This window comes from Schistocerca serialis, chromosome 1 (assembly GCF_023864345.2).
Source record: "Schistocerca serialis cubense isolate TAMUIC-IGC-003099 chromosome 1, iqSchSeri2.2, whole genome shotgun sequence".
Classification (NCBI taxonomy): Eukaryota; Metazoa; Arthropoda; class Insecta; order Orthoptera; family Acrididae; genus Schistocerca; species Schistocerca serialis.
The window spans coordinates 910,454,807-910,482,529 of NC_064638.1; the positions used below are offsets into that span (position 1 = coordinate 910,454,807).

The window sequence follows — 27,723 nt, forward strand, 5'->3', positions numbered from 1 at the left end:
TCGTCAGGTATTCTGCTGTTGAAAGTAAAGCAGGAAATTTTCACAGCGACTTAGATGTGCCACCTCGGCGAACGACCGCAAATGTAGGGTCTATGCAGTTGACGGCGATGGGCAGAGATTTGTTGCCGTAGCGGCAGTGTGTGAGCTGCGGTGACGTGGGGAGGGGACGGGACGGGCGTGAGCTGAGGCAATCCTGTTAGCAGGCCGCAAGCGGCGCACCGCAAAGGCTTTGCCGGCACCGGCCGCTGCAGCTGCGGTCGCCGCCAAGGCCCAAGACTCGCGTGGGCCGACTTCCTCCAGCACGGACTAACGAACTCTTCACGCCGAACTGTTTGCCGGTGTTCCGAACGTCCACCTGCGTGGCATTTCAGTATTCCAGACATCGCCTTTGGATGTCATTTAATTCAGACGAAGCTCATGCGCAATCTTCATACAAGTCGACTGCGTAGGGATCGCGATAGGTACGCCAATTTGTGAATAGTACGTCTGAGTTCTAGCAGCGAATACAGAAGTATCCACTTCGTAAGTGTCACGGATTTCCGTAATGTTTTGAGTAACATCCGTATCTGCTGTTTCGGAATTGCCTTCACCCTTTAAATAATGTAAGGTGATCCAAATACGATACACAATCACAAAATTTGTCTGTATTTTTGTAATAAAAAGAGCAATGGTTAGGAAACAAGGGAGTATAAGCTGCTTTAGAGCAACACTGCATTTAATACCAAAATGTAGAGTTTCAAGGCCGGAACATTTGGAAGAGCACAAGGGCAATTGTAGAAGAGGAGAAACGGAACGATCAGCTGTTGCGGAGCATGCTTTCCATCCAGGTAACCACCATATTCGTTTTGAGGAGACGCAAGTACTAGCGGCCACAATGTGATATTACGAAAGGCTCTACAGGGAGGCAATCGAAATCGCCAAACACCCTAACAATTTCAATCGAAAGGAGGAGAGCGCGAAATTAAACGGTATAGATGCCGGTGGTGAAGAAGATGTGTACCACCCGTCCACAACTGGGTGATGGCAATGGCGATCGACGGCAGCGGCCAGCGGCCAGTTGCACTGACGTTTTCAAAACACGTGACGTCACGCCTCGGCGAGGGAGCGCGCGGACACGGAATTTAGCGGCAGTCAGTAGCGAGCCAGTGGGTGTGTTGGACCTGCCATCGAGCTACAGATGTCCTCCGCAGACGGGGACGAAACGTTGGGAATTGACACAGAATTCATCAACCGACCACGGCATAACAGCCCGGATAATTATAATGGACACTGTATTTAATCCTTTAAATTTACAAATGTAGACTAGAAAAAATAAAATCAATGTTGCAATTTTTGGACTGAAATTCTTAAATGTGGCACTATTGTACCAAAATGTGGTACACACTTGATATCATTATGTGCACTGAAGATAGAAATTTGGAAATTTGTGGTAAAGTCTTATGGGATCAAACTGCTGAATACATCTGCGCTAAACTTACACACTACTTAATCGAACTTCAACTAACTTACGCTAAGGACCTCACACACACCCATGCCCGAGGGAGGACTGGAACCTCCGATGGGGGCAGCCGCACGGACCGTGACAAGACGCCAAAGACAACGCGGCTACCCCATGCGGCGGAAGATAAAAAGTTGTGTTAGAAATCTGAAAGAGAACACACACAGGAATACAAATGTATAAATGGGATTTTTCTGTGTGGGATATTTCTAGGACATTTAAGACATGAAATATAATTCAGGGTAAACTATACAAATTTCATTATTTGTAATATTATACACTCAGCTAGCAATGATTAGGAATTGTTGACAAATACTAGGGATTTCAATAAGTAATGCAACACATATTTTTTAGAAAGTTGGTTGGTTTTATTCAGGATTCCAATATAACATATTACTCCCCATCTCTTTTTGCTACAGAACGCTACTTTTCAAAATAATCTCCGTTCAATGCGGTGGCCTTACCGCACCTTATTGCGAGGCGCTTTATGTTCGCATGGTATCACTCCGGTGATCGACGTCGGAGCCAACATCTTGCTGCTTCAGTAACCTGCGCATCATCAACGTGCTGATTCCCGCGGAGTGAATCCTTCATTGTGCCAAGCAAATGGAGGTCGGAAAGCGTGAGATCCGGGCTGTAGGATGGACGAGGAAGAACAGTTGCCGGCCGAAGTGGCCGTGCGGTTAAAGGCGCTGCAGTCTGGAACCGCAAGACCGCTACGGTCGCAGGTTCGAATCCTGCCTCGGGCATGGATGTTTGTGATGTCCTTAGGTTAGTTAGGTTTAACTAGTTCTAAGTTCTAGGGGACTAATGACCACAGCAGTTGAGTCCCATAGTGCTCAGAGCCATTTTTTGAAGCACAGTTCAATTAAGTTTTGTAAGCTCGTCTCTGGTGTGCAGATTTGTCTGAGACCTTGCTTTGTCATGGAGAAGGAGAAGTTCGTTAGCATTTTTGTGGTGACGAACACGCTGAAGTTGTTTCTTCAGTTTCGTTAGAGTAGCACAGTAAACTCCAGAGTTGATTACTGCATCATCAGGGAGGATATCAAACAGAATAACCCCGTCAGAGTCTCGGAAGACCGTACGGCTGAAGGTTCGGCTTTGAACTTTTTCTTCGAAGGAGAGGTGGTGTGACGTCACTCCTTCGGAGGAGAGATGGGGTGGCGCCGCTCCATTGATTGTCGTTTTATTTCTGGTTCGAAGTCATGAGCCCATGTTTCATCCCCTGTGATGATGTTCGACAAAAAATTGTCACAGTCAGCCTCGTCACACGCAAGCAGCTCTGTACAGATGGTCCTTCGTTGCTCTTTATGGTCTTCTGATAGACGGCGAGGAACAAAGCTGGTACACACTTTTGAGTACCCCAAATGGTGGATGAATGTGTCAGCAGTACCAACAGAGACGTCCAGTTGCGCAGCGCGATGTCTGGATGTGATCCTACGATCACCTCGAATGAGAGTTTGCGCATGTTCCAACACTGCAGGAATCACAGCTGTGTACGGCCGGCTGGTACGCGAGAGATCAGACAGTTTGGGCGACCTTGTTACGATGATGACCAACGCTTCGCCGAACAACTCAGCGTGCTCCTTCTCGGTGACAGGTGTCCGTAGACATCGTGCAAGCGCCTATGAATATCTGCGCCTATGAATGTCTGTGATGGTCAGCACTCTGCTTGGAACGCTCCTCCTTTACAGAAGCCATTTTGAAGGCTGTGTAAAGCGCCGCTACCTATCTGAACTTCATAAACCTATAGGGGCTGAAGCAGGAAACAAATTACGCATTGTTTCAACCAAAAACTGGTAGAAAAAAATGTATTGCAGTACTTATTGAACGTCCCTCGTATACTTAATACAGCGTGGGACTAAATTCTCTTTACAGATGTTGAAGGCTTTTAGTGGGTGCCAAGACGGGCAAACTTATAATAAGAACTAGTTTTCGGAAACGTGCTGTTCTATCGATACATGCAAACTAGGACAACACACATACAAATCTCCCGCATTTTCGATGCCACGTAGTATGTACGTCATTCACCGGTCACCTGCTGTCCCATGCCCACTACAGGTTAGTTTATACACAGAAGAGCCAAAGAAACTGGTACACCTGCCTAACATCGTGTAGGGACCCCGCGAGCACACAGAAGTGCCACCAAACAACGTGGCATGGGCTCGACTAATGTCTGAAGTAGTGCTGCAGCGAATTGTCACCATCAATCCTGCAGGACTGTCCATCAAAGCGTAAGAGTACGAGAGGATGGAGACTTCTGAACAACACGTTTCAAGGCATCCCAGATGCTGAATAACGTCCATGCCTGGTGAGTTTGGTGGCCATCGTAAGTTTTTAAATTCCGAAGAGTGTACCTGGAGCCACTGTGTAGTAATTCCGGACATTTGGGGTGTCGCATTGTAGTGCTGGAATTGCCCACGTCCGTCGGAATACACAATGGATATGAGTATATCCAGGTGATCAGACAGGATGCTTACGTACGTATCACCCGTTAGAGTCGTATCTAGGCGTATCAGGGGTGCCCGTATCACCCCTACTGCACACGCCTCACACCATTACATGGCCTCCACCAGCTTGTGCAGTCCCCTGCTGACATGCAGGATCCATGGATTCATAGATTGTCTCCATACCCATGCAAGTTCATCCGCTCGATACGATTTGAAACGAGACTCGTCCGACCAGGAAGCATGTTTCCAGTCATCAACAGTCCAATTTCGGTGTTGACAGGTCCAGGCGATGCATAAAGTTTTGTTTCGTGCTGCCATCAACGGTACACGAGTGGGCCTTCGCCTCCGAAAGCCCGTGTCGGTGATGTTTTGTTGTATGGTTCGCATACTGACACTTGTTGATGGCCCAGCATTGCAATTTGCAGAAATTTGCGGAAGGATTGCTCTTCTGTCACGTTGAACGATTCGCTTCAGTCGTCGTTGGTCCCCTTCTTGCAGGATTTTTTTCTATCATCAGTGATGTTGAAGATTTGATGTTTTATCGGATTCCTGATATTCACGGTACACTCGTGAAATGGGCGTACGGAGAAATCCCCACTTCATTGCTACCTTGAAGATGCTGTGTCCCATTACTCGTACGCCGACTATAACACCACGTTCAAACCCACTTAAATCTACATAACCTGCCATTGTAGCAACAGTAACTGATTTATCAACTGCGCCAGACACTTGTCTTATATAGGCGTTGCGGACCGCAGCGCTGTATTCTGCCTGTTTACATATCTCTGTATTTGAATAGGTATGCCTATACCAGTGTCTTTGGCGTTTCAGTGTATGCCATTCAGTTGAGTTAGTGATCTCTCCAGAGAGTTTTGTACCTGATGTTACGCTTGTACGCATGCTACTACCTGTTGCCTCATATAATATCCTTGTTTTCCTGTGCTATCCGAGGGAGATCTACTGGCGTCGGTTATGACTGTGGCGGATGCTGGAGGACAAGGAGTGGGGATCATGTTTTCCGGACAAGGTACGGATGTACTCTGTCTGTGTTGGCATCGATGATTGTTACATCGAGCCGTGCTTGAAATGGACCCAGGTGATAAACAACGGCGTGTTGTGGTATTTGGTGTGTAGCAAGGAAACGGTACGTTCCCCGACACTAGTTCCACTTAACCGTCTCGGTCCTCACTACAAGTCCTCAAAGTCTGTAAAAAAATTTAGTTGCACCCTCTATATTGACACTAATATAAAAAATAATAGATACATAAATTAGAATCATTGGCTTGTTTTTCATGAGTATCAGCAGGATCATTAAACATAGAGCAGACTCCTCGTTTGCTGTTTCCCACCCCAATAACAACATGAGAAACTGGCAATGTCTCTATCACACCACTCTTATTAATTATAGAAATTTTCTTTTCTTTTAGTTTAAAAACTGTTTTGTCCTTACAAACTCTACAACCATAACTGGTGGGTCATCTGCCAGTACTTTTCGTATGGTGTAGACGTATCTGTAACTATATGAATATCTCTTTCCTCGACGGATATTAGCCAATTATAATCGCCTCCACTTAGATGTGCTAGATCAGACAATGCAATAGCATGTGGTGTAAATTATCCAAAGGGGCAGACTTGATCCATGCTGTCGCCACTCTATAAACAGATGTCGGAATCAGAAGCAGTTTCCTCCTTTTTTTTTTTTTTCAGCAATGAGTTTACTGCTGTAGACGTGGTCTCCAGCGATTTTGCCGCGGACTTTTGGTAAGGCGACAGCCCGTGGTACACCGCTGTGTGGCTGGTTGGCTGGTGTCTGGGAATTAGGCGACGGTGTATAACTTTTAGGAACGAACCTCCGTCATATTCTGGGACGGGCCGTGTGATATTTGAGGATTATAATGATTGTTTGGTAATAGATGGGATAATAATAAATATTTCACCACACAGAGCATAATTTTTCGAGTGTGTCTAAAATGAATTTGGTAGATACATAACCAGTATTCGCATAAATGTAACGACTAACTGTTCCTAACAATAGAAATGTTTCACGAGATGCGACATCGTCGCGAAAAAACACAGTGACCCGTATATGTAATTAGTTTCCTTTAATTTACGTCTATGGTCACAATCTTTTCTGTTTAACAGATTACCGGTTTCGGTCTTTAATGACCATCATCAGATCTGTCTCATAAAAGCAAAGTCCTAATGCACTGCAGCCATAGTGGCATAGTCAACTGTTAAATGCTGGTGCTGATTCCGCATTTAACAGTTGACTATGCCACTATGGCTGCAGTGCATTAGGACTTTGCTTTTATGAGACAGATCTGATGATGGTCATTAAAGACCGAAACCGGTAATCTGTTAAACAGAAAAGATTGTGACCATAGACGTAAATTAAAGAATAGAAATGTTTGTGATAGGTGTGATTTTCTTATGAACAGACGGATAGTCATTTTTTCGAAAGTTTTTGCCGTATCAATTTTAGGACACCGTATCCTACGTGAATGTGGTGAACTTGAAAAGAAAATTAAAGTTCAGGCATCACAATTAAAACTTAGGCGTTTTCTGATGACACAATAGTTCTGTCTGAGACGGCAAATTTCTTGGAAGAGCAGTTAAATGGAATGGATAGCATCTGGAGACGTTATAAGATGAACGTCAACAAAAATAAAATAAGGATAATAGAACGCAGTCTAAGTCAAGTGATTCTCACGGAATAACATTAGGGAATGAGACGCTAAGAGTAATAGATGAGTTTTGTTATTTAGGTAGTGACTGTAGTAGTAACTGAATGTTACTATTAATTCTGTCCAAACGCCGGCGGTAGCAGAAAACTTGCACTACTACCTTTTCTCAGTGGTAGCTGATTTTGCACGTTTGCAAATACACACTTGTCTGAGAGGGCAGCGCTATAAGAAAGCTGTGGAAACACACTAAGAAATAACCAATAAGATTTTTAACAGAGTACGTTACAAATGGCACTGAACTTCGGTACAGTCTGATGCGTGGTACTTGATGTCCTAAACCCGATCCAATGATATCTAAATATCTTTCCTGGCTATTCGCAGTCTTCATACTGGGTGATTCCATGAAGGTGTTACAAACTTTGAGGGATGATGGAAACGATACATATATAATTTTGGGGTAAGGGATCCTGGTCCGGAAACGACCGAATCGAAAGTTATAACGAAAATCGTTCAGATACCTCTGTTAGTGGAATACATGTACCTGTACTGTTTCTGCTAAGATTGTAGGGTAGGCAACTTACAGAGTTGGTAGTATGGTCCAAAACAAGAACAAAATATTTAGTAAACATGGGCTCTAAAACACATACCTTAAGAGCTATGAGCACTGCTGATCTTCGATACTGTGAAAGACAATTCTTCCACTGCAGACTCTTTGGTTTCCATATTTCATTAAAAAATCCAGTAAATACTGGCGCTAAATTGCATATCTTTAAGCTAAGAGCACTTGCCCATCTTCGCTACTATGAACAGATCACTAGTGAATAAGTGCGCATATCTCTCTTAAGGTATGCATTTTAGAGCCCACGTTTACAGCACATATTTTTTTCTTTTTCCGGTCCATACCACCACCTCTGAAACTTTCCAATCCTATAATATTCGCAACAACACTACCGATACATATATTGCACTATCAGAGGTATTAGATCGATTTTTCGCTTGTAACTTCGGATTCGGGCGTTTCAGAACCATGGTTCCCTAGCTCCAACTGATATATGTACGCTTCCCATAATTCCTGAAATTTTGTAACACCATTACGGAATCGCTCTGGATTTTCACTGTATCAGCCTGTAATTCTTACTGACATTCTACTACTAGCCGAAAATAGGGTAGGGTAGTCTTCAGAGTCCTGTACTGCGCTATTTGCAAACACCGCAGTGCACTGTCTGACTGATGGTTCGTAACTGTCTAGTAGCTGATGCGCAACTGTCTAACGGCTGAGTTGTAACCCTTGAGTCTACTCGGCGTGTCGGGGTTTGGTGCTTGTCTGGAGGAAAATATTCCACGTTAGCTATTACGAGGCGAAAGCAAAGTAGACACAAAAAAAATTTGTGTCATAACTTGATTAAAAGAAGGAATCAGCTATCCTATCATCTTGAACCGTCAAGGAATGGTCAATCTGGTAATAGCGAGAAGTATGTGTACATTGGAAGGGCGGGGCGGGATCGTAAAAATTGCAGAAGGCACCAAGATTTGCAAGTGCAGTTTGATGTACTTTGCAGTAGCTATGCAGAGTGTTACACAGGATAGATTAGGGTGGAGAGATTTATGAAACCAGTCTTCATACCATAGGCCAAGGTTTCTCAACCTTCGATGATAATTTTCATTTCTCATTGCCCTTTTTCCCAAAATTACAAAGAATGAGTAAATTTATTGCTATTTCGCAGCACCGATCCGCCACACTGACAAAACGAAAAGCGGTGGCACTCAGCTGCACTCTGTCCACAGGTAGCGTGCGAAAATAGCTGCAGAAGATCTCTCAACTACCGAAGAAGAAGTCCTCATAGATTTGACGGCAAATGGCGAAATCAGAAAATAATTTAGCAATAAATCGCTCTTTGAATTAGGGGCAAGGATGGATCAATGAGTTTTCTCGACTGAAAACAAGAATATTTCACGTACTCTTACTACTTTCCACATCCTGCTTTTGAGAAACTGGATTTTCTCTGTCGGCTGGCTTGAAGACAAAATACTGATTTCAGCTAAACGCAGAAAAAAGAACTGAGAGTGCCTATTTATAATATTAAACATTCCTTCGAAAAACTTTGCTCTCAAAACCAGGTCAAAGGGAGACATTGATAATTACAGATCTCGTTATCTAATTTATTATTGAAAAGTTGATTATTAAATGAATTGTGCAGTACCGACACAGTTCTACTTAAAAGTGCGTTATATAACAGTAAATGTAAATTTTAATTTTTTATTCGGCAGAATGTGTTTTGATTTTCTTTTCTGTCAGTAAATTAACCGGTTTTTGAATTATTACTTTTCTTTTCTTTTCAGTGAGCTGTCGCCCCCCATTTAGTGGTATCTCGTTCCCCTATAGGGACGCACCCCATAGATTGAGAATCGCTGGTGTAGACTACGACAACAACATGTTCAGATACCGTCACTGAGTCTCAAATCAGAGGCATCATTCTTGCGTAGGAAATCCGGAGTAACACGCAATTACATATTACTAAACTGTGCAATGTGTATAGAACACATTTACTTATTAAATGCAGTCACATTTATAGGATAACATGTTAACAGTCAATTAGTGAAGAGCTACCTACCTCTACATAATAATACCTTTGTCTCAAACAGAGCTTCGACTTTTGAACATGAAGAAAATTACGCCAGTTCTGCCAGAGAAGCGCAAACGAAACGTTTCAAACGTATGGAAAAACGAACAGGGTGCTTTCCAGAAGGAGCAACAGAATTGACCAGACAGACTGCATTGTCTGTCTGTCTGTCTGTCCCTCTCTCTCTCTCTCTCGCTCTCTCTCTCTCTCTCTCTCTCTCTCTCTATCTCTCTCTCTCCCTCCCACCCCTTCCCCCCCCCCCCCCCCACTCCATACGTAAAGGGTAGCATAGCTCCAAAACTAATCAAAATGGTGTACTACTTTCAAGGGGTCAGCATGACGAGTTACCAGCAGAAATAACACGAATGAAATAGTGCATCTTTTCAGTATAACGTAAATGTTACGCGAAACGATTCGACACTACACTTCAAAACAGACACAGCGCAGTCGACGGCACGAACGGCATTTAAAACTAGCATTCACAAGGGGCGGACAGGAGTAGTCCAGCTGTTGATTCTCCATTTTTCGTAGTCACACACTGCTAGTGGATGAAACAGCATTCGCTGCAGTCTGCAAAGCTGCCATAGCAGAGCTGTAGAAGTGTAATAAAATGCATTTTTTTTTCGCTAAGCAAAGTGAAAACCAGAGTGAGACAACACAACTACAATATTCGACACGGACACGAATCATAGGGATACGATGTTTTACGTTCACAGTTGAGACATGGACATGAAATGGCCGGGTTATTTGTAAGTACCTGTGTGTTTTCGAAAGAGTTAACTGCATGAAAACTGCACCATGTACGGATAATAAATTTTGAAAAGCAACATCCAACTGTACATGCTCTTACTATTTCGTCTGTACTGTAGCTGGCCCTTACAAATTTTTTGGCTTACCTTTGGCAACAGAAACTCAGTATTGCTTGAAGTGATGAGCATGTAATACGCAGCCCAGCGCAGCGTTCAGAACTGTTCTGAGCGCGTTGCTGTGGATGCCGTAGCTAATGCGAGCATTAAACATGATCGTAACGAGTTCTTTTGTGAATTTCTATTCTATTTGTTGCGAGTTGTCGTCGCTGATGGTGTGGTAAGTGATAAATCGTGCATAAGCAAGCGAGAGACATAAATTGCAGGATATATGATTTCTTCAACCGGAAACCACGCGCATGCGCATTCGGCAGCTGTCGCTTGAAATTGCCAACAACGCAATCCCCGTCCGTGCCTCTTTCGAGGGTCGGACTATAGCAACCAAAGGTCAGTGGTTCTACTCAGAAGCTCCACTGCGTAACGTATCGACTATCGAAAACTAGTGTTTGAAGAAGTTTTAGCGTACAAATATGAAACATGACAAATCCAATAGAAATATGAAGCTCGGGACTCTTTCCCTGATTGTGTTGTGGTCTTCAGTGCTCAGACTGGTTTGATGCAGCTCTCCATGCTACTCTATCCTGTGCAAGCTTCTTCGACTCACAGTACCTACTGCAGCCTACATCCTTCTGAATCTGTTTAGTGTATTCATCTCTTTGTCTCCACCTACGATTCTTACCCTCCACGCCGCCCTCCAGTACTAAATTGGTGATCCCTCGATGTCTCAGAACATGTCCTACCAACCGGTCCCTTCTTCTAGTCAACTTGTACCACAAGCTCCTCTTCTCCCCAATTCTATTCAATACCTCCTCATTAGTTATGTGATCTACCCATCTAATCTTCAGCATTCTTCTGTAGCACCACATTTCGAAAGCTCCTATTCTCTTCTTGTCTAAACTATTTATCGTCCACGTTTCACTTCCAAAATGGCTACACTCCATACAAATACTTTCAGAAACGACTTCCTGACACTTAAATCTATACTCGATGTTAACAAATTTTTCTTCTTCAGAAACGCTTTCCTTGCCATTGCCAGTCTACATTTTATATCCTCTCTACTTCGACCATCATCAGTTATTTTGCTCACCAAATAGCAAAACTCCTTTACTACTTTAAGTGTCTCATTTCCTAATCTAATTTCCTCAGCATCACCCGACTGAATTCGACTACATTCCATTATCCTCGTTTTGCTTTTGTTGATGTTCATCTTATACCCTCCTTTCAAGACACTGTCCATTCCGTTCAACTTCTCTTTCAAGTCCTTTGCTGTCTCTGACAGAATTACAATGTCATCGGTGAACCTCAAAGTTCTTATTTCTTCTCCATGGATTTTAATACCTACTCTGAACTTTTCATTTGTTTCCTTTATTGCTTGCTCAATATACAGATTGAATAACGTCGGGGAGAGGCTACAACCCTGTCTCACTCCCATCCCAACCACTGCTTTCCTTTCATGTCCCTCGACTCTCATAACTGCCATTTGGTTTCTGTACAAATTGTAAATAGCCTTTCGCTCCCTGTATTTTACGCCTGCCACCTTCAGAATTTGAAAGAGAGTGTTCCAATCAACATTGTCAAAAGCTTTCTCTAAGTCTACAAATGCTAGAAATGTGGGTTTGCCATTCCTTAATCTTTCTTCTAAGATAAGTCGTAGGGTCAGTATTGCCTCACGTGTTCCAACATTTCTACGGAATCCAAACTGATATTCACCGAAGTCGGCTTCTATCAGCTTTTCCATTCGTCTGTAAAGAATTCCCGTTAGTATTTTGCAGCTGTGACTCATTAAACTGAAAGTTCGGTAATTTTCACATCTGTCAACACCTACTTTCTTTGGTATTGGAATTATTATATTCTTCTTGAAGTCTGAGGGTATTTCGCCTCTCTCATATATCTTGCTCACCCGATGGTAAAGTGATTACTAAAAATGAACTAGAAACCTTACAAGGTAACATTTGATTCTCATTTGTTACATCCTGGAAAACAGCAGTGTCCATCATATGTTGTCGATGGCTCCTGTACATCATTACGCTCACCGAATATTATGCCTCCACAGTTGTCAAAAATTCTTGTCCAGTTTCGTACATCGCATCTTGTGACTTCCCTACCCCAAATCCTTACTGATGGGGGGATAAGGCCAGCCGGTGGACTACCGCCGCCCTAGCAACGGAGTACGCGCTCTCGGCTGTTGCCGAGATGACGTGGGGCGGACGCCGGTAGCTGTCAGCGTGACAGGCAGCTGATTTTTCTACCTACTGTCGGCGAGAAAGGCGAGGGACAGGCCGACGCAGACGCCTGACGAAAATCCGCGCGTGACAAATTGTGCGCAACCCGGAGGTCGCGCCAGGCGCGGCGAACCCGCAATCCTCCTTCGAACGCAGCTGTCCTCGCTGCCGCCAGAACAACACAACACAGCTCGGTCGTAGCACTGTCCAAATATTATTTGGTGACATGTTACGTTGACATCATACTCCCCAAGCCACTTAATGGTGTGTCATGGAGGATACTTCTCGTACCACTGATTGACCGCCCCGACTAAGTTCCACACGCGAATGGCACATGGGAAGAACGTCGATAAACCTCTGTATAGGTTCTAACTTCTAGAATTTTCACGTCGTGCTCATTACACGAAATGTATGTGGCAGGAAGTAATACGTTGTCCGACTCTTCAGGGGAAGTGCTCTCTCGAAATTTCAGTAGTAACCTCCCTATTATGCATAATGCCTCTCTTGTAACATCTGCCACAGGAGTCTTTTTAGCATCTCGGTAACGCTGTAGCGCCGATTTGACGGTCCAGTGACGAAACGCGCCACTCTTCTTTGGCTCTTCTCTTCTATCAGTTCTGCCTGGTAGGGATTCCAGATTGATGAACATTACTCAAGAATCAGTCGAATAACCAGCTTACAAGCCACTTCCTTCGTGGATGAATTACATTTCCTTAAGTTTCTTCCTATGACTCTCAGTCTGGCAGCTGCTTTTCCTATTATTTGTTTTACTTGGTCATTCCATTATGGTGGCTCTGGATAGTTACTCCCAGATATTTTAATGTATATACTATTTCTAGAAATTTGTCGTCGATAGTGTAGCTGTTCAGTAGTGGATTTCTTTTCGTATGAATGCGCAATATGTTACATTTATTTACGTTCAGGGTCAGCTGCCAGAGCATGCGCTATTCATCAGTCCTCTGCAAGCCATTCTGCAAATCGATATTGTTTTCTAGCAGTTTCTACATTTTATAGATATAGATCATCTGCGAACACGCTTAGAGAGCTTTCCACGCTTCCTACTACATCATTTATATACACTGCAAACAGTAACGGTCCTTTCACACTTCCATGGGTACTCCGGAAATTCCTTTACACCCGTCGATTTTGTTCCGTTAAGGGCGACGTGTTGGGTTCTATTTGCAAGGAATTCTTGAGTCCAGTCACAACTCTGGCCCACTTCTCGCCAAGCACGTATTTTTTCTACTAAACGGCAGCGCGGGAAGGTGTCAAGTACTTTCCTGAAGTCAAGGAATATGGAATTAACCTGAGCGCCGTTGTTTACATCGCTGTGGATCTCATGGAAGAACAGAACGAATTGATTTTCGCAAGATCTCTGTTTTCAGGCTTCGCGTTGATTTTTATAGAGAAGATCGTTCGTTTTCCAAAACCGTAATGATTCTTGAGCATAAAACATTTACCATAATTCTACAGAAGAGTGACGGCAGTGATATAGATCTATAATTGTGTGCATCAGTTCTGCGGCCATTCTTGAAAATACTATGTACCCTTCTTTGCTCTAGTGATCTACAGTAAACTGCTGCTATAAATGGAGCAAGTTCTTTCGCATAATCTTTCTAGAATCTTATGGGTATCTCATCTGGTCCTGATGCCTTTCCATTATTAAGTTATTGTAGTAGCTTTTCTATTCCGCGATCGGTTATCACAGTGTCTGCCACTTCGCAAACTAATCTGTGCGCCTCTAATGTGTGGCATCTGGAGATATTTGCAGTAGTGTGTAGGTAAGATTGGGCTGAACGAAGCGTTCTCCTCGCAGACAGGCTGTGTGGGGACGTCGTTATTTCACTGTCTGGGGGATAAGTCCTACCAGTGCTATCCCTTCCTGACAACTGCCAAAAGGGAGATATGTTTCACGTGGAGAGCCAGTCTGCCATTAATAGTCACTTGAGATAGGCCGCAGAATGTATTCGAGAGTTAAGTGCTTCAAATACTCCTCTGTCTATCCAGAGTTACATTATCCCTTTGTTATTCTAAATCGCTTGAGAAAAATTCATATCATGCCCCATCCGAAGTTGTTCCATGTCTGTTTAGATCTCGTCATCAAACCGTATTACTCCATTTTATTATGGCATTTTCTGTATAATAAGGTATCTTTTCTTATTGATGCCCATAACTTACATATAGTAACAAAGTATAATATATTTGTATAACCAGTTCCTCTGCTGTAAATATTACACTACTGACCATTAAAATTGCTACACCACGAAGTGACGTGCTACAGACACGAAATTTAACCAACAGGGAGAAAATACTGTGATATGCAAATGATTAGCTTTTCAGAGCATTCACACAAGGTTGGCGCCGGTGGTGACACCTACAACGTGCTGACATGAGGAAAGTTTCCAATCGATTTCTCATACACAAACAGCAGTTGACCGGCGTTGCCTGGTGAAACGTTGTTGTGATGCCTCGTGTAAGGAGGTGAAATGCGTACCATCACGTTTCCGATTTTGATAAAGGTCGGATTGTAGCCTATTGCGATTGCGATTTATCGTATCGCGACATTGCTGCTCGCGTTCGTCGAGATCCAATGCCTGTTAGCAGACTATGGTATCGGTGGGTTCAGGAGGGTAAAACGGAACGCCGTGCTGGATCCCAATGGCCTCGTATTACTAGCAGTCGAGATGACAGGCTTCTTATTTGCATGGCTGTTACGGATCTTGCATCCACGTTTCGATCTCTGAGTCAACAGATGGGGACGTTTGCAAGACAACAACCATCTGCACCAACAGTTCGACGGCATTTGCAGCAGCATGGGCTATCAGCTCGGAGACCATGGCTGCGCTAACCCTTGACGCTGAATCACAGACAGGAGCGCCTGCGATGGTATACTCAACGACGAACCTGGGTGCACGAATGGCAAAACGTCATTTTTTCGGATGAATCCAGGTTCTGTTTACAGTATCATGATGGTCACACCCGTGTTTGGCGACATCACGGTGAACGCACATTGGAAGCGAGTATTCGTCATCGCCATACTGGCATATCACCCGGCATGATGGAAGGGGTGCCATTGGTTACAAGTCTCGGTCATCTCTTGTTCGCATTGACGGCACTTTGAACAGTGAACATTTTAGATGTGTTACGACCGTGGCTCTACCCTTCATTCGATCTCTGCGAAACCTTACACTTCAATAGGATAATACACGACCGCATGTTGCTGGTCCTGTACGGGCCTTTCTGGATACAGAAAATGTTCGACTGCTGCCATAGCCAGTACATTCTCCAGATCTCTCAACAATTGAAACGTCTGGTCAATTGTGGCCGAGCAACTGGCTCGTCACAATACGCCAGTCACTACTCTTGATGAACTGTGGTATCGTGTTGAAGCTGCATGGGCAGCTGTACCTGTACATGCCATCCAAGCTCCGTTTGACTCAATGCCCAGGCGTATCAAGGCCCTTATTACGCCAGAGGTGGTTGTTTTGGGTACTGATTTCTCAGGATCTATGCACCCAATTGCGTGAAAATCTAATCAGATGTCAGTTCTAGTATAATATATTTGTCCAATGAATGCCCGTTTATCATCTGCATTTCTTCTTGGTGTAGCAATTTTAATGGCCAGTAGTGCTATTTCATTTGAACTGTAGGCCTATTTACCTGTATTAGAGCACCTTATAAATTTTGGAACATTTATTGTATTGCATGTAAGTTACTTATGAATAATATAATGTCACATACGTTTTCAAGTCCTGATTACTATGCAGTATAGTTGTTTCTGGTTCTACACTTCTGGAAATTGAAATGAGAACACCGTGAATTCATTGTCCCAGGAAGGGGAAACTTTATTGACACATTCCTGGGGTCAGATACATCACATGATCACACTGACAGAACCACAGGCACATAGACACAGGCAACAGAGCATGCACAATGTCGGCACTAGTACAGTGTATATCCACCTTTCGCAGCAATGCAGGCTGCTATTCTCCCATGGAGACGATCGTACAGATGCTGGATGTAGTCCTGTGGAACGGCTTGCCATGCCATTTCCACCTGGCGCCTCAGTTGGACCAGCGTTCGTGCTGGACGTGCAGACCGCGTGAGACGACGCTTCATCCAGTCCCAAACATGCTCAATGGGGGACAGATCCGGAGATCTTGCTGGCCAGGGTAGTTGACTTACACCTTCTAGAGCACGTTGGGTGGCACGGGATACATGCGGACGTGCATTGTCCTGTTGGAACAGCAAGTTCCCTTGCCGGTCTAGGAATAGTAGAACGATGGGTTCGATGACGGTTTGGATGTACCGTGCACTATTCAGTGTCCCCTCGACGATCACCAGTGGTGTACGGCCAGTGTAGGAGATCGCTCCCCACACCATGATGCCGGGTGTTGGCCCTGTGTGCCTCGGTCGTATGCAGTCCTGATTGTGGCGCTCACCTGCACGGCGCCAAACACGCATACGACCATCATTGGCACCAAGGCAGAAGCGACTCTCATCGCTGAAGACGACACGTCTCCATTCGTCCCTCCATTCACGCCTGTCGCGACACCACTGGAGTTGGGCTGCACGATGTTGGGGCGTGAGCGGAAGACGGCCTAACGGTGTGCGGGACCGTAGCCCAGCTTCATGGAGACGGTTGCGAATGGTCCTCGTCGATACCCCAGGAGCAACAGTGTCCCTAATTTGCTGGGAAGTGTCGGTGCGGTCCCCTACGGCACTGCGTAGGATCCTACGGTCTTGGCGTGCATCCGTGCGTCGCTGCGGTCCGGTCCCAGGTCGACGGGCACGTGCACCTTCCGCCGACCACTGGCGACAACATCGACGTACTGTGGAGACCGCACGCCCCACGTGTTGAGCAATTCGGCGGTACGTCCACCCGGCCTCCCGCATGCCCACTATATGCCCTCGCTCAAAGTCCGTCAACTGCACATACGGTTCACGTCCACGCTGTCGTGGCATGCTACCAGTGTTAAAGACTGCGATGGAGCTCCGGATGCCACGGCAAACTGGCTGACACTGACGGCGGCGGTGCACAAATGCTGCGCAGCTAGCGCCATTCGACGGCCAACACCGCGGTTCCAGGTGTGTCCGCTGTGCCGTGCATGTGATCATTGCTTGTACAGCCCTCTCGCAGTGTCCGGAGCAAGTATGGTGGGTCTGACACACCGGTGTCAATGTGTTCTTTTTTCCATTTCCAGGAGTGTATTTCTTACTGATTATATTTTACGTTGATGTAGCAATGATAACCAGTTTTTTAGTACGTTCTGACTTTTCGTTTGTTAGTCGTCGGATATAAATCTTAATCTGTTGTTGACATTTAGTGACAGCTCTTGCCGGCCTGGGTGGTCAAGTGGTTCTAGGCGCTACAGTCTGGAACCGCGCGACCGCTACGGTCGCAGGTTCGAATCCTGCCTCGGGCATGGATGTGTGTGATGTCCTTAGGTTAGTTAGGTTTAAGTAGTTCTAAGTTCTAGGGGACTGATAACCTCAGCAGTTAAGTCCCATAGTGCTCAGAGCCATTTGAAATTGAACAGCTCTTGTGACAGATAATCAGCGATTTTCTTATTTCTGTTGATGGCTGTTTGTTTACTGATTACATTCATTGTTATTCTACATTCGTTGTTATTCTAGTAGTAATCAGTTGTGCGCTATCTCTGACATTTCATGAATACTGGACAGAACTAAACTTAATTTCCAGCTGAAATTTAGTGACGACAATTATGTCAGATGATCAGCGATATTGTATGATTGCATATGCTTGTTGACAATTCTACTAGAAATGTTACTGGGCTATGCTATACTTATTGTTAAATGGTGTCTCTGGTTGTATTATGGTTTATCCAGTATCTTACAAATAACATGATAGTTATGACTAAACACAGAGATCATCGCTAGATGTCCAACTTGTTCTTCTGGTCGCACGCCGCTTTTGCACATGGGACCAGAAGGAACCCAGCGGGAGACCTGTCACGGGGTATTCCCTTGCGTTCGCCACAGAATAGCTGCCTGCCTCAGGCCTTCTTCGGTGAGCACTACTCCAGTAACCACTAAAGCTTCCGTCAGCGTTCCAAAAGGGACCCTTCGTTATAATCTTCTTGACAATCACTACTGTGTAGATTTCCACGACCAATGAGAATTTCAGTGAAACCATATTGGATGGTATGGTGTGTCATTATGAATCACTAAAACAACTGTAAAACTAATGTTTCATTCGTCGTCTTCAATGCGACAGTACTTCTTCAGGGTGACCAGGTATACCGTACTGCCTGTTAATTGATATGTTCCTTTTTTTTCTTGTTGCTCCTTTCTCGCTTCACAGACCCGTCGGTCCCTCATGAGTTCGAACTATCATCTACCCGACAATCACAGAGCCAATACCTATAGCGCTCTCTTGTCGCTAACAGTACAACATACCCTGTAAGGTACAGGTCACAAGCTGGTTGAATAATGTACACTACTATCATGCATTATGTCATATATATAATTATTTATTATGATAAGGTGAAAAAACTACGCTCTTTTTCCATCCACAGATGTTTTCCATGGCAATATTAATTTCGAATGACAGTATTTAATCATAACCTGTAACGCTAAGCTCATGCTTTCTGTAATAGCTGAGACAGTTAAGGTCCCCACGTACGTAATCGGCGTCACAAGAGAATGGACAGAGAAAGAGACAAAAACAGAAACTGAGAGACAGAGAGAGAGAGAGAGAGGGGGTGGGGGTGGGGGTGGGGGTGGGGGAGGGAGAGCGAGAGACAGTTTTGAGTTTAAGGGAGGCGGTGATAGATAGAGGGAGAGGTGGGGAGGAGAGGGCACACACACACACACACACACACAAACACACGCACGCACAGAGAGGGAGAGAGAAAGCAGTAGATTACAATAGAGGGTGGGCTGGGGAACGGACGCTGGGGCAGAACCTGACGTGTGCCAGGACTAGCACCAGCACGAGTAGAACGAGCAACTGCACCTTGTGTGTGGTGCGCCAGCCCTGAAAGAGCGTCGCAGCTGCGTTGCATAAGCGGATTTCCCTTTACTCTGGCTCTCGTCACTCATTTCTCGGAACGACGAACAGAGTGTTTCTCAGGAGCTCTCGTGTGAAAGCCTTTCTCGAGCGACCGCCGTCCCAACCGGAAGCCCACCATATGGCCCAACCTCTGTCTCCTCCAAGCCGTACGACGTCGTCTCACACTTGAACAATGAGTGGATCGTGCTCCCACTTCCATTTACTGCAGTAAGCTGGACATAAACGATTCTTTCGTCATCGGAATTTTTCCAAGACAGATGTTCCACTCGAGCTCCTCTGACTTTATTTGCATTTAACCGTGCATGTGTCGTGCTTTAACAATCCGCCGGTAGGAGAAAACGGGAACAATCGTAAACTTTTGTTCCAAGTCACGTTCGACGTAACCAAAATGTATATATTTCGGGATTTTAAGTCTGTCGGGTGACTCTACTTCAGTATTTCAAGTTTTTATTTCAGATACGTATTTCGGAATGAAACTTCCACGTTCAGGGATTCCAGTATTCGCGCGAGGTTTTTCACCTTAACCTGGTGAAGCAAACACATCTGACGACGGTTATATTCTTACATCAATGAAAAGAAAAGCATATGAGCGCTACACTTCTATAGCTTACCTGTATCTTGCAAGAATTTGCATCATTGGTGGACCATGGCGAAATTCCTCTAAGACTGTCGGTTTCCATTATATAAACATATCGTTAACAAACAGTAGTACGAAAAAATTGAGAAAAAACATCTTATTTGACCAAAATATTTGCCGGTCAGTGTGGCCGAGCGGTTCTAGGCGCTTCAGTCTGAAACCACGTGACCGCTACGGTCGCAGGTTCGAATCCGGCCTCGGGTATTAATGAGTGTGATGTCCTTAGGTTAGTTAGGTTTAAGTAGTTGTAAGTTCTACTGGACTGATGACCTCAGATGTTAAGTCCCATAGTGCTGAGAGCCATTTGAACCACCAAAATATTTGCTTACGGTAGTTCTGTGTTATAGGTGTAAGACCATAACTATGTTACTACTATGAGAAATTACGTAAGTGACTATTAAAAGAGAAATTATGTAAAACACAATGGAAAAAATAATTCGCGGTTTTACAATTAATTTTTATGATAACTTGATCTGAAGGAACAGAGGAAAGACATTTTGAAATAAGAACTTGCAATGAGTGGGATACTTTAAGCCAAAATTTCTAGAAAATATCGCGTCATCCTTAACTGCGCTAAAATTAATATTCGTAATCAAACAGGTGCTGCTCTTTTATAGTATCGCACCGATTGTAAGCTGCTACACAAAAATTAACTATAGTAATATAAAGTACTTCTTTTCAACAATCTTACTGATCCAATGTAACCTGTTCATAAATGGCAACTATCTTAAGTGAATATCTTTGGTTATGGAGATGGGAAGCAAATGATCGCTACTTAGAAAAAAAAAAGACAGATCTCTGCATATTCAGAGAATCTGTTTCACTTCTGCTCCGTACAGAAATTGTTCTCGGATGTTTTAGAGTAAACATACATACTATGTATGTTTCCTCTCAAAAATCTATGAAGAATTTCTGTATGGAGCAGATTCCCTGAACATACAGATAGCTCTTTTTTTTTCTTAGTAGCGATCATTTGTTTCCCATGTACATACATAATATGTTTTCTCTCAATATTTTCGTACTCTTGTTTGTCAATTATGTTTTCATGTAATTGAAACCAAAAATCTGAGAAGAGTTTCTGCATCGAGCAGAAGTAGAACAGATTCTTTGAATATGGAGACACACCTTGCTTTTTTCTTTTGACGGTTTTCCATTTACATAATAACATAACATCCCTCAGATGTGCTTGCTACCCCATTTCATGATGAAACATGTTGACTGCCTCTAGGAAACCCTGACGATGGAGGTTTCACTCCGAAATAAATTTTGGAAACAAAAAGAAATAAAAACCGAAATACAGACATAGGACGGACTTTGAATTCGTAAAATTTATAACTGTTCCACTGTCATTTTGTGCAACATGAAATCATTATCCTACGAATTCGAGGAAAAGATCTCAATTACAAAATCTGAATTAGTAACGAAACTATACACTTATTTTGTTTCACTGCAGTCCTGAAATATAAACACCATATAAAATCCTCTCATTCATGTACATCTAAACCTGTGTGTGAGGCTGCAGAGTACATGGCATCCAAGGAGTGATTTTCATAGTCCTGTTTCATTTACGAGTGGTACAGTCACGTTCAAACCATCTAACAAGACACTTTTGATGTGGATCGCGTCACTCTGTATTTCTTAGGCCCGAATGTAAAAGTTTCCTCAGGATTCGAGATGGAATGGGTGGAGTGTTCAGAGATGTTCAGATGTGTGTGAAATCTTATTGGACTTAACTGCTAAGGTCATCAGTCCCTAAACTTACACACTACATAACCTAAATTATCCTAAGGACAAACACACACAACCATGCCCGAGGGAGGACTCGAACCTCCGCCGGGACAAGCCGCGCAGTCCACGACTGCAGCGCCTAAGCCCGCTCGGCTAATCCCGCGCGGCTGGGTGGAGTGTGGGGGATCTTCTGTGTGGTAGACTAAGTGAGGAGGAATTTCTTGCAAAATAGAGCTCAGAATCATTTAAAAATCTGTGTTTATCATTCACTAAACATGCTATAGTGCAGACACTGTAACGCGACAGCCTGCCGAGAGCGTAAACAAACGAGAAGTTACGGAAGAGGAGCGGTGCGGGTGAAAAACGCCCGCATCCTTCTCATAGTCTATATCCACCATTTTTGATTGTGCGTAAACAGAACTGACATACGGTGGTAGCAATCGACGATTCCTTCTTGTGTTGTGAGAATGGGACTCGAAATCGTTGGTAGATTAGTGTTTGTCACATTACTCATTTCAAAAGAAGCAACGCACAAACGAAACAAAATCGGAGGACACAGAACATTCGGTAATGGGTAACAACCAATTGCTTCCCTAGGTTGGCAGTTCCAGGCGAAGTAGTTCAGGACCTACATACATCTGTACTTTATGCAACTATAGTTCAAAACAAACCCCATCCATTAAATGTTCTGACTTTCTTCACTCTGATTCTGAATTGCAACGTCTTCCCGTGCAACTGAGCAGAAATTCATTTTCCTTTCCTAGAGTTTGCGGTGGTGAGGGGCGGGGGGGACTTGCTGAATAGGTCCTTGGATGACGTTGTCAACAACACAAGCTACATCCTTCTCTAATACTTCCTGCTTTGTAGCGAGTGATTTGCTTGTACATCACGGATAGAAGAGCGAGCATATTATGAAAAAACGTTACCAAAACAACGTGAAGAATATTTTTCTAAAATTCTACGATCTAATCATTCGACCCAGTTAGTGTCGTTGTCTTTTTTTGTTTCAGAATAACATTGGTGACAACATTCCTTTAGTGAACGATGATTTCAAGACAGAAGAAAAGTATTTTAGTCAAGAACGAGGGCATTGTAATATATTTCGTATTAATGATTTTGTTTACTTATTTTCATTCCAGTGAACCTGTGTGTTTGACCAGTAGTCATGGAATAGGTCTTCAAAACGCCAGAAATATTTTAAAGGAAAAATATATCTGAACATCTGACTATAGGAATCAACACAGGCTCCATTAGTTACAATCTTCTACTTTTTGCTAACAATGTAACCTGTTTGTCATAAGATAATTGATTCTATAATACAAGTTGATTCCCACAATGCAGTTTCTCGGCACCAAAAACAGTAATTGTACACAAGCATGTAATTGTTTCATAGTTCAACAACAAAGTTCGTACTTCTCCGATTTTCTCTTATTACTCATGTGAGGCAGGAATTATCCGTCCCTTTTTCACTTATGTAAACGCGCTACTCGCCTTAACATGATGTGTAGTAGAATAAAACGACATTGAACTCTGTGCTTGACACAAGTGAGAATCTAAAGGTGGGGACATGTCAACATCCAATCGACACTCTCTCTCTGATTGAGACATGGGAAAATCTAAAGGTGTGTACATGTCAACATCCAGTCCACACATTGTTTTTTCACTGGATAAAACAATGTCTTCGAATATTACTTAGTGGTTTGCTTAGCACAGTTAACTGAAGGATCATTTACGATGGCTTTCAGTTTGCTCTCTTCCTAATGAAACACCGTCTTGGTTCACTTATTTTCTGGTCAGGTATTGTGTGTTGCTTTTTTTCGTAACTGGAGTGTCATGGGAAGGAGATGACAGTGATGGAGTTGTAGTAACCATTGTAACCAGTAAAGCGCACTGCTAAATTCACAATACATGTTGACCGGTTAATAGAGATTTCTAAGGCTTTTTTTATACACAGTGAAGTCACATGCTCCCAAGAAGAATCAGATACATTCGGTAGTTACACATTGATTACTAGCAAACTTGTCTATTAAAAGAGAAGACAGGTTTTCAGTACAGCTAGTGCAGTTTTTAAGTATGTTGTATGGGACCAGAACAGAAATGAACGCAGTCTTTTGCCCCGCCCACGTAGTTGATCAACATCACGTACAAATAAAGTCCACAAAACATAAGTTTGCATCAAAAAATCTTGATTTTCTAAAACCTTTCATTAAAAAATATAAGTAAGCAATATAGATCATAGTTCCAAGATTTTTAAAAACAATAGACTAATTCTCTCCCTCAAACATAGTGAACCAAATCGTAGATCTATTGACGCAATGAGAGCTATGTTCCACAAACAAAAAGAAAAAAAAACATAGCTCACAATGGTAACGTAGCTTCCGAACTGCACGTATACTTATCAGCAAATAAAAAAAAAGGGTAAGTGTCTTACGCCATAAACTGTCCTCAAGTATACCATGTGTTGTTCCGTGCTATGTTCCTCACGAGTGACTCTCACAATCACATATTGGCAAATTATTGCCAATTAACAGTCATAAATACGCGAACGACAGTAAGCAAAAATTTGGAATACACAAAAAGCGTCATAAATAGGTAACTGGGCAGTCTACGTCAATTCTTTGCCGGGTGCTTTCCAGCTCAGGACACCAGGATGTATGAGACGAAGCAGAATGGTCCGCTGTGCAACCCATAGAGTAAGACCGGTATACCTCAGAAAGAGAGAGAGAGAGAGAAGAACTTCATTGAATTTATATGCAGATAATGAAAGAGTTCGGCAGATGAAATAAGAAGTGAAACATACGCGAAATGAAACAGACTCCTTTGAATACACACATACACAGGCACACACACACACACACACACACACACACACACACGCACATACACACAGAGTGTAAGAAAAGCTGACCAACTTCGAGGGGTTGTACACGATGACTTATTTGATTCCTTGAGGATAGGATCCCATTACTGGAAACGTCATAGAACGCGTTATCTGGACCATCAGCTGCAGTTAGTCCACAAATTCGGCAGCTATCGTGAGTTTATGCACTCTACGCTCTACACTTCGTTGTTGTTATGACAGGCAAGAATGCATTCGACGCCATCTGCCGTGCTGAACGCTGTCACAAGCATTGCTAGGAGTCCTACTTGCCGTCACGCTGTACGCAAAGGCAAGTCCCGTATTCAAGAAACAAGCATTGAGGTACAAATTTGGTAATCCCGCACTGACGTCCTTGACTAGGCTCTAGGGTGGGTGGTTTATGGTGGACTTTCTGCTACCTGTTATGAAGTTTTGGTTCGGTATCTGTGTCGTGTGGATGACAGTGAAGTGTGCTTGTAGAACGTAGTGTTGTGTTCGTTTTGTAATGAATGAAGAGGAAGGAGAGTGTTAAACGCAATTGCAGCTCGTAGCCTTCTTCTTCTCTTTCTTCTTAACTGTCACTTGGGCCTTGGAGACTATACGCTTTCTCTACATTCCTCTTCCAGTGCTCTCTGTTCCTGGCTTTTGTAGTGCATTCTCCTTTTCTCAGGCCCATTGCCACTGCGTCCTCGTCGATGTCCTGCTTCCATCATGTTCGTGGCCTTCCTCGCTTCCTTCTGCCCCCTATGGCTCCAGAGAATGCTACTTCAAGTATTCGTTCCTCTTCCATCCGAATTAGATGTCCGGCCCACATCAGTCTCTTCCTCTTCATCCTTTGGCTGATGTCAGCCTGTTTTTATAGCTCATTCAGTTCCTGGTTTTAAAGTATTCTCCACTCCTGTGCTTCTGGTCTCTCTTCGGTACAAAAATTTTCCTTAATATTTTCCTTTCAAAAACTAATAATTTTTGCTCATCTGATTTTCTAAATATGAAGTAGCCTAGTCCTCTCTAAAAGCTCCAGCCTAAATATTCTTATCCCGCAGATGGAGCAGCAGTATGACAAACCCTCACTTTGCGGGGAAATTTGGGTTTCACCCAGGAGGTAACTGCAAAGCCTCATGAAGATTTCTCCTCCCCTTCCCTAGCAAGTTCTTCCTCCACCATGATCCGAAACAGCTGCCTCTGAAATGAGTATCTCTGCATAAGGACGAACATCTGAAATGAACTGCGTTCTCTTTAACAGTGAATTACACATAAAAATTTGCTCGTGAAAGTGTTGAGTGAGTGCACGTGGTGTGTGCAGGGCTGGACAGCACGTTCGGCGGCCTGGAGGCTATGATCACGGCGCTGTGCGACGAGTACCCGCGCGTGCTCGGCCGGCACCGCGAGGCCTTCGTCGCTGTGCTGCTGCTTGCCGTCTACATCTGCGCACTCCCCACCACCACCTACGTGAGTACTCACCGCCAGCAAACCCATGCTCACAACCACCAACTAGGCGAGTACTGGCCACCACCACCACCACCACCTACGTGAGTACTGACTACCACCATCACCCACGTGAATATTCCGAGTACACCTCACCACTATCCACGTGAGTCCCACTACCAACTATGTGAGTACTCCCCACCACCAACTACACGAGTGCTTCCCACAACCACTTACGTGAGTACCTTTTTTTATAAGGCCCTTGCAAAAAGTTGTTAAGTATTCTACAAAATTCATGATGTACAGTTGCCGATACGTTCGTTATTTAATAACTGTCATTACAGTATCTGTCTGGATAAAAAAAGATGAAAGAATGACAACTGCATAGCGTACAATTCGTTACAGAAGAGCTGATACAATACAATACTTCCAAAGTTTCATATATTATTTATGTATCTTGCCACGTCGTATCTGTACGGCAATGTTATTACCACAACCCTATCAAAAATGTTCGACACTAAAGAATACACAGGTGTCTCATCTAAAGAGGTGCTGCAGCAGTTGCGAAAGCATAGCTGAAACTGATCATCAGCCAATTTTAAACAAATCGAAGAGTAAATAACCATAGATGTGTGTTATGAAGAACAAGCCAAAGAACAGATATAGCAAGAGCTACTTCATATGTTTAGTCTTAAAAGTTACTAAAACATGTGTCCCAAAAATTGACTCTGAACATGGAAACATAAAAGTATTAGTCAGCTGTATAAATGTATGATGATAAAAGAGAAAACTATGGTAACATCTCAGAATTTATTGTGTATTAATGTACAAAGTATAATAATATACATTAGCATGCAGTAACTGTAGTAATTTATGTTATGACATGTAGTGTATAATCAGTGATAGTTAAAGGATAATATCACATAATGCGGTACTAGAAAACAAACGCATATTTTAAAATGGATATGTCAATGATGATATAAAACGTAGGGTCATATACACGGTACTGAACACTTCAGTCAAGTATTTTAAGTATTTCTTGTTTATTAATTCTGCTTGTTTATTCAAAATTTCATTCTGGGTGTTTCTGCACACCAAAGAATACTGCTTATTCTTCAAGTAAATTTGTGACTAATTCCTTATTACCTTTATGCAGTAGTTCCAGTTGCTCATGCATACAGTTAAGTGTCTGCTTGTGAAATTTTAATTGGGTACCTATAGGTAATGAGTTACTTTGGTAAGAGTGTTCCTTGATATGCTTCTTAGCTTTCTGCCTTTCTAACCAACATAGAAATGGTCACACTGTTGCCAGTAAAGCTTATAAATGTCCGACTGATCATATGTGGAGTACTTCTCAGTACTATGTTACAATTTCAAACTTAAATTATTTTCATTCTGGAAAGAGATAGTGACATTACTTTTTTTGAGTAAATGACTAGTTTTCTCTGAAATTCTTCTAAGATTCAAGAGAATTATATATTTAGTTTGTTTCTTTTATCAATATTCGTCAATTCTACTCAAGAAATTTACATTAAAGTCTCCCACTTCCTTTCAGTAAACGTCCTGTAATCAGTGTGCGAAATGACATTCAGTAACCCAATCTGAAGGCCAGAAAATCTATCACGATCAAAAGCTGTATGCTATAAAATCAACGCTATGGTCACTGATACGTGCTAAATATAAACACGGAGAAACT

At 43.2% G+C, this 27,723-nt stretch overlaps 1 protein-coding gene across 1 annotated transcript in view; it reads left to right on the forward strand.

Moving 5' to 3' along the window:
• The window catches only part of LOC126446060 (sodium-dependent serotonin transporter), a 507,897-nt gene that overhangs the window by 375,219 nt on the left and 104,955 nt on the right, over positions 1–27,723 (forward strand). Inside the window, exon 10 of the mRNA XM_050090978.1 lies at positions 25,906–26,051. Within this exon, the coding sequence (XP_049946935.1) occupies positions 25,906–26,051 (146 nt within the window). The remainder of the gene's footprint in view (positions 1–25,905; positions 26,052–27,723) is intronic.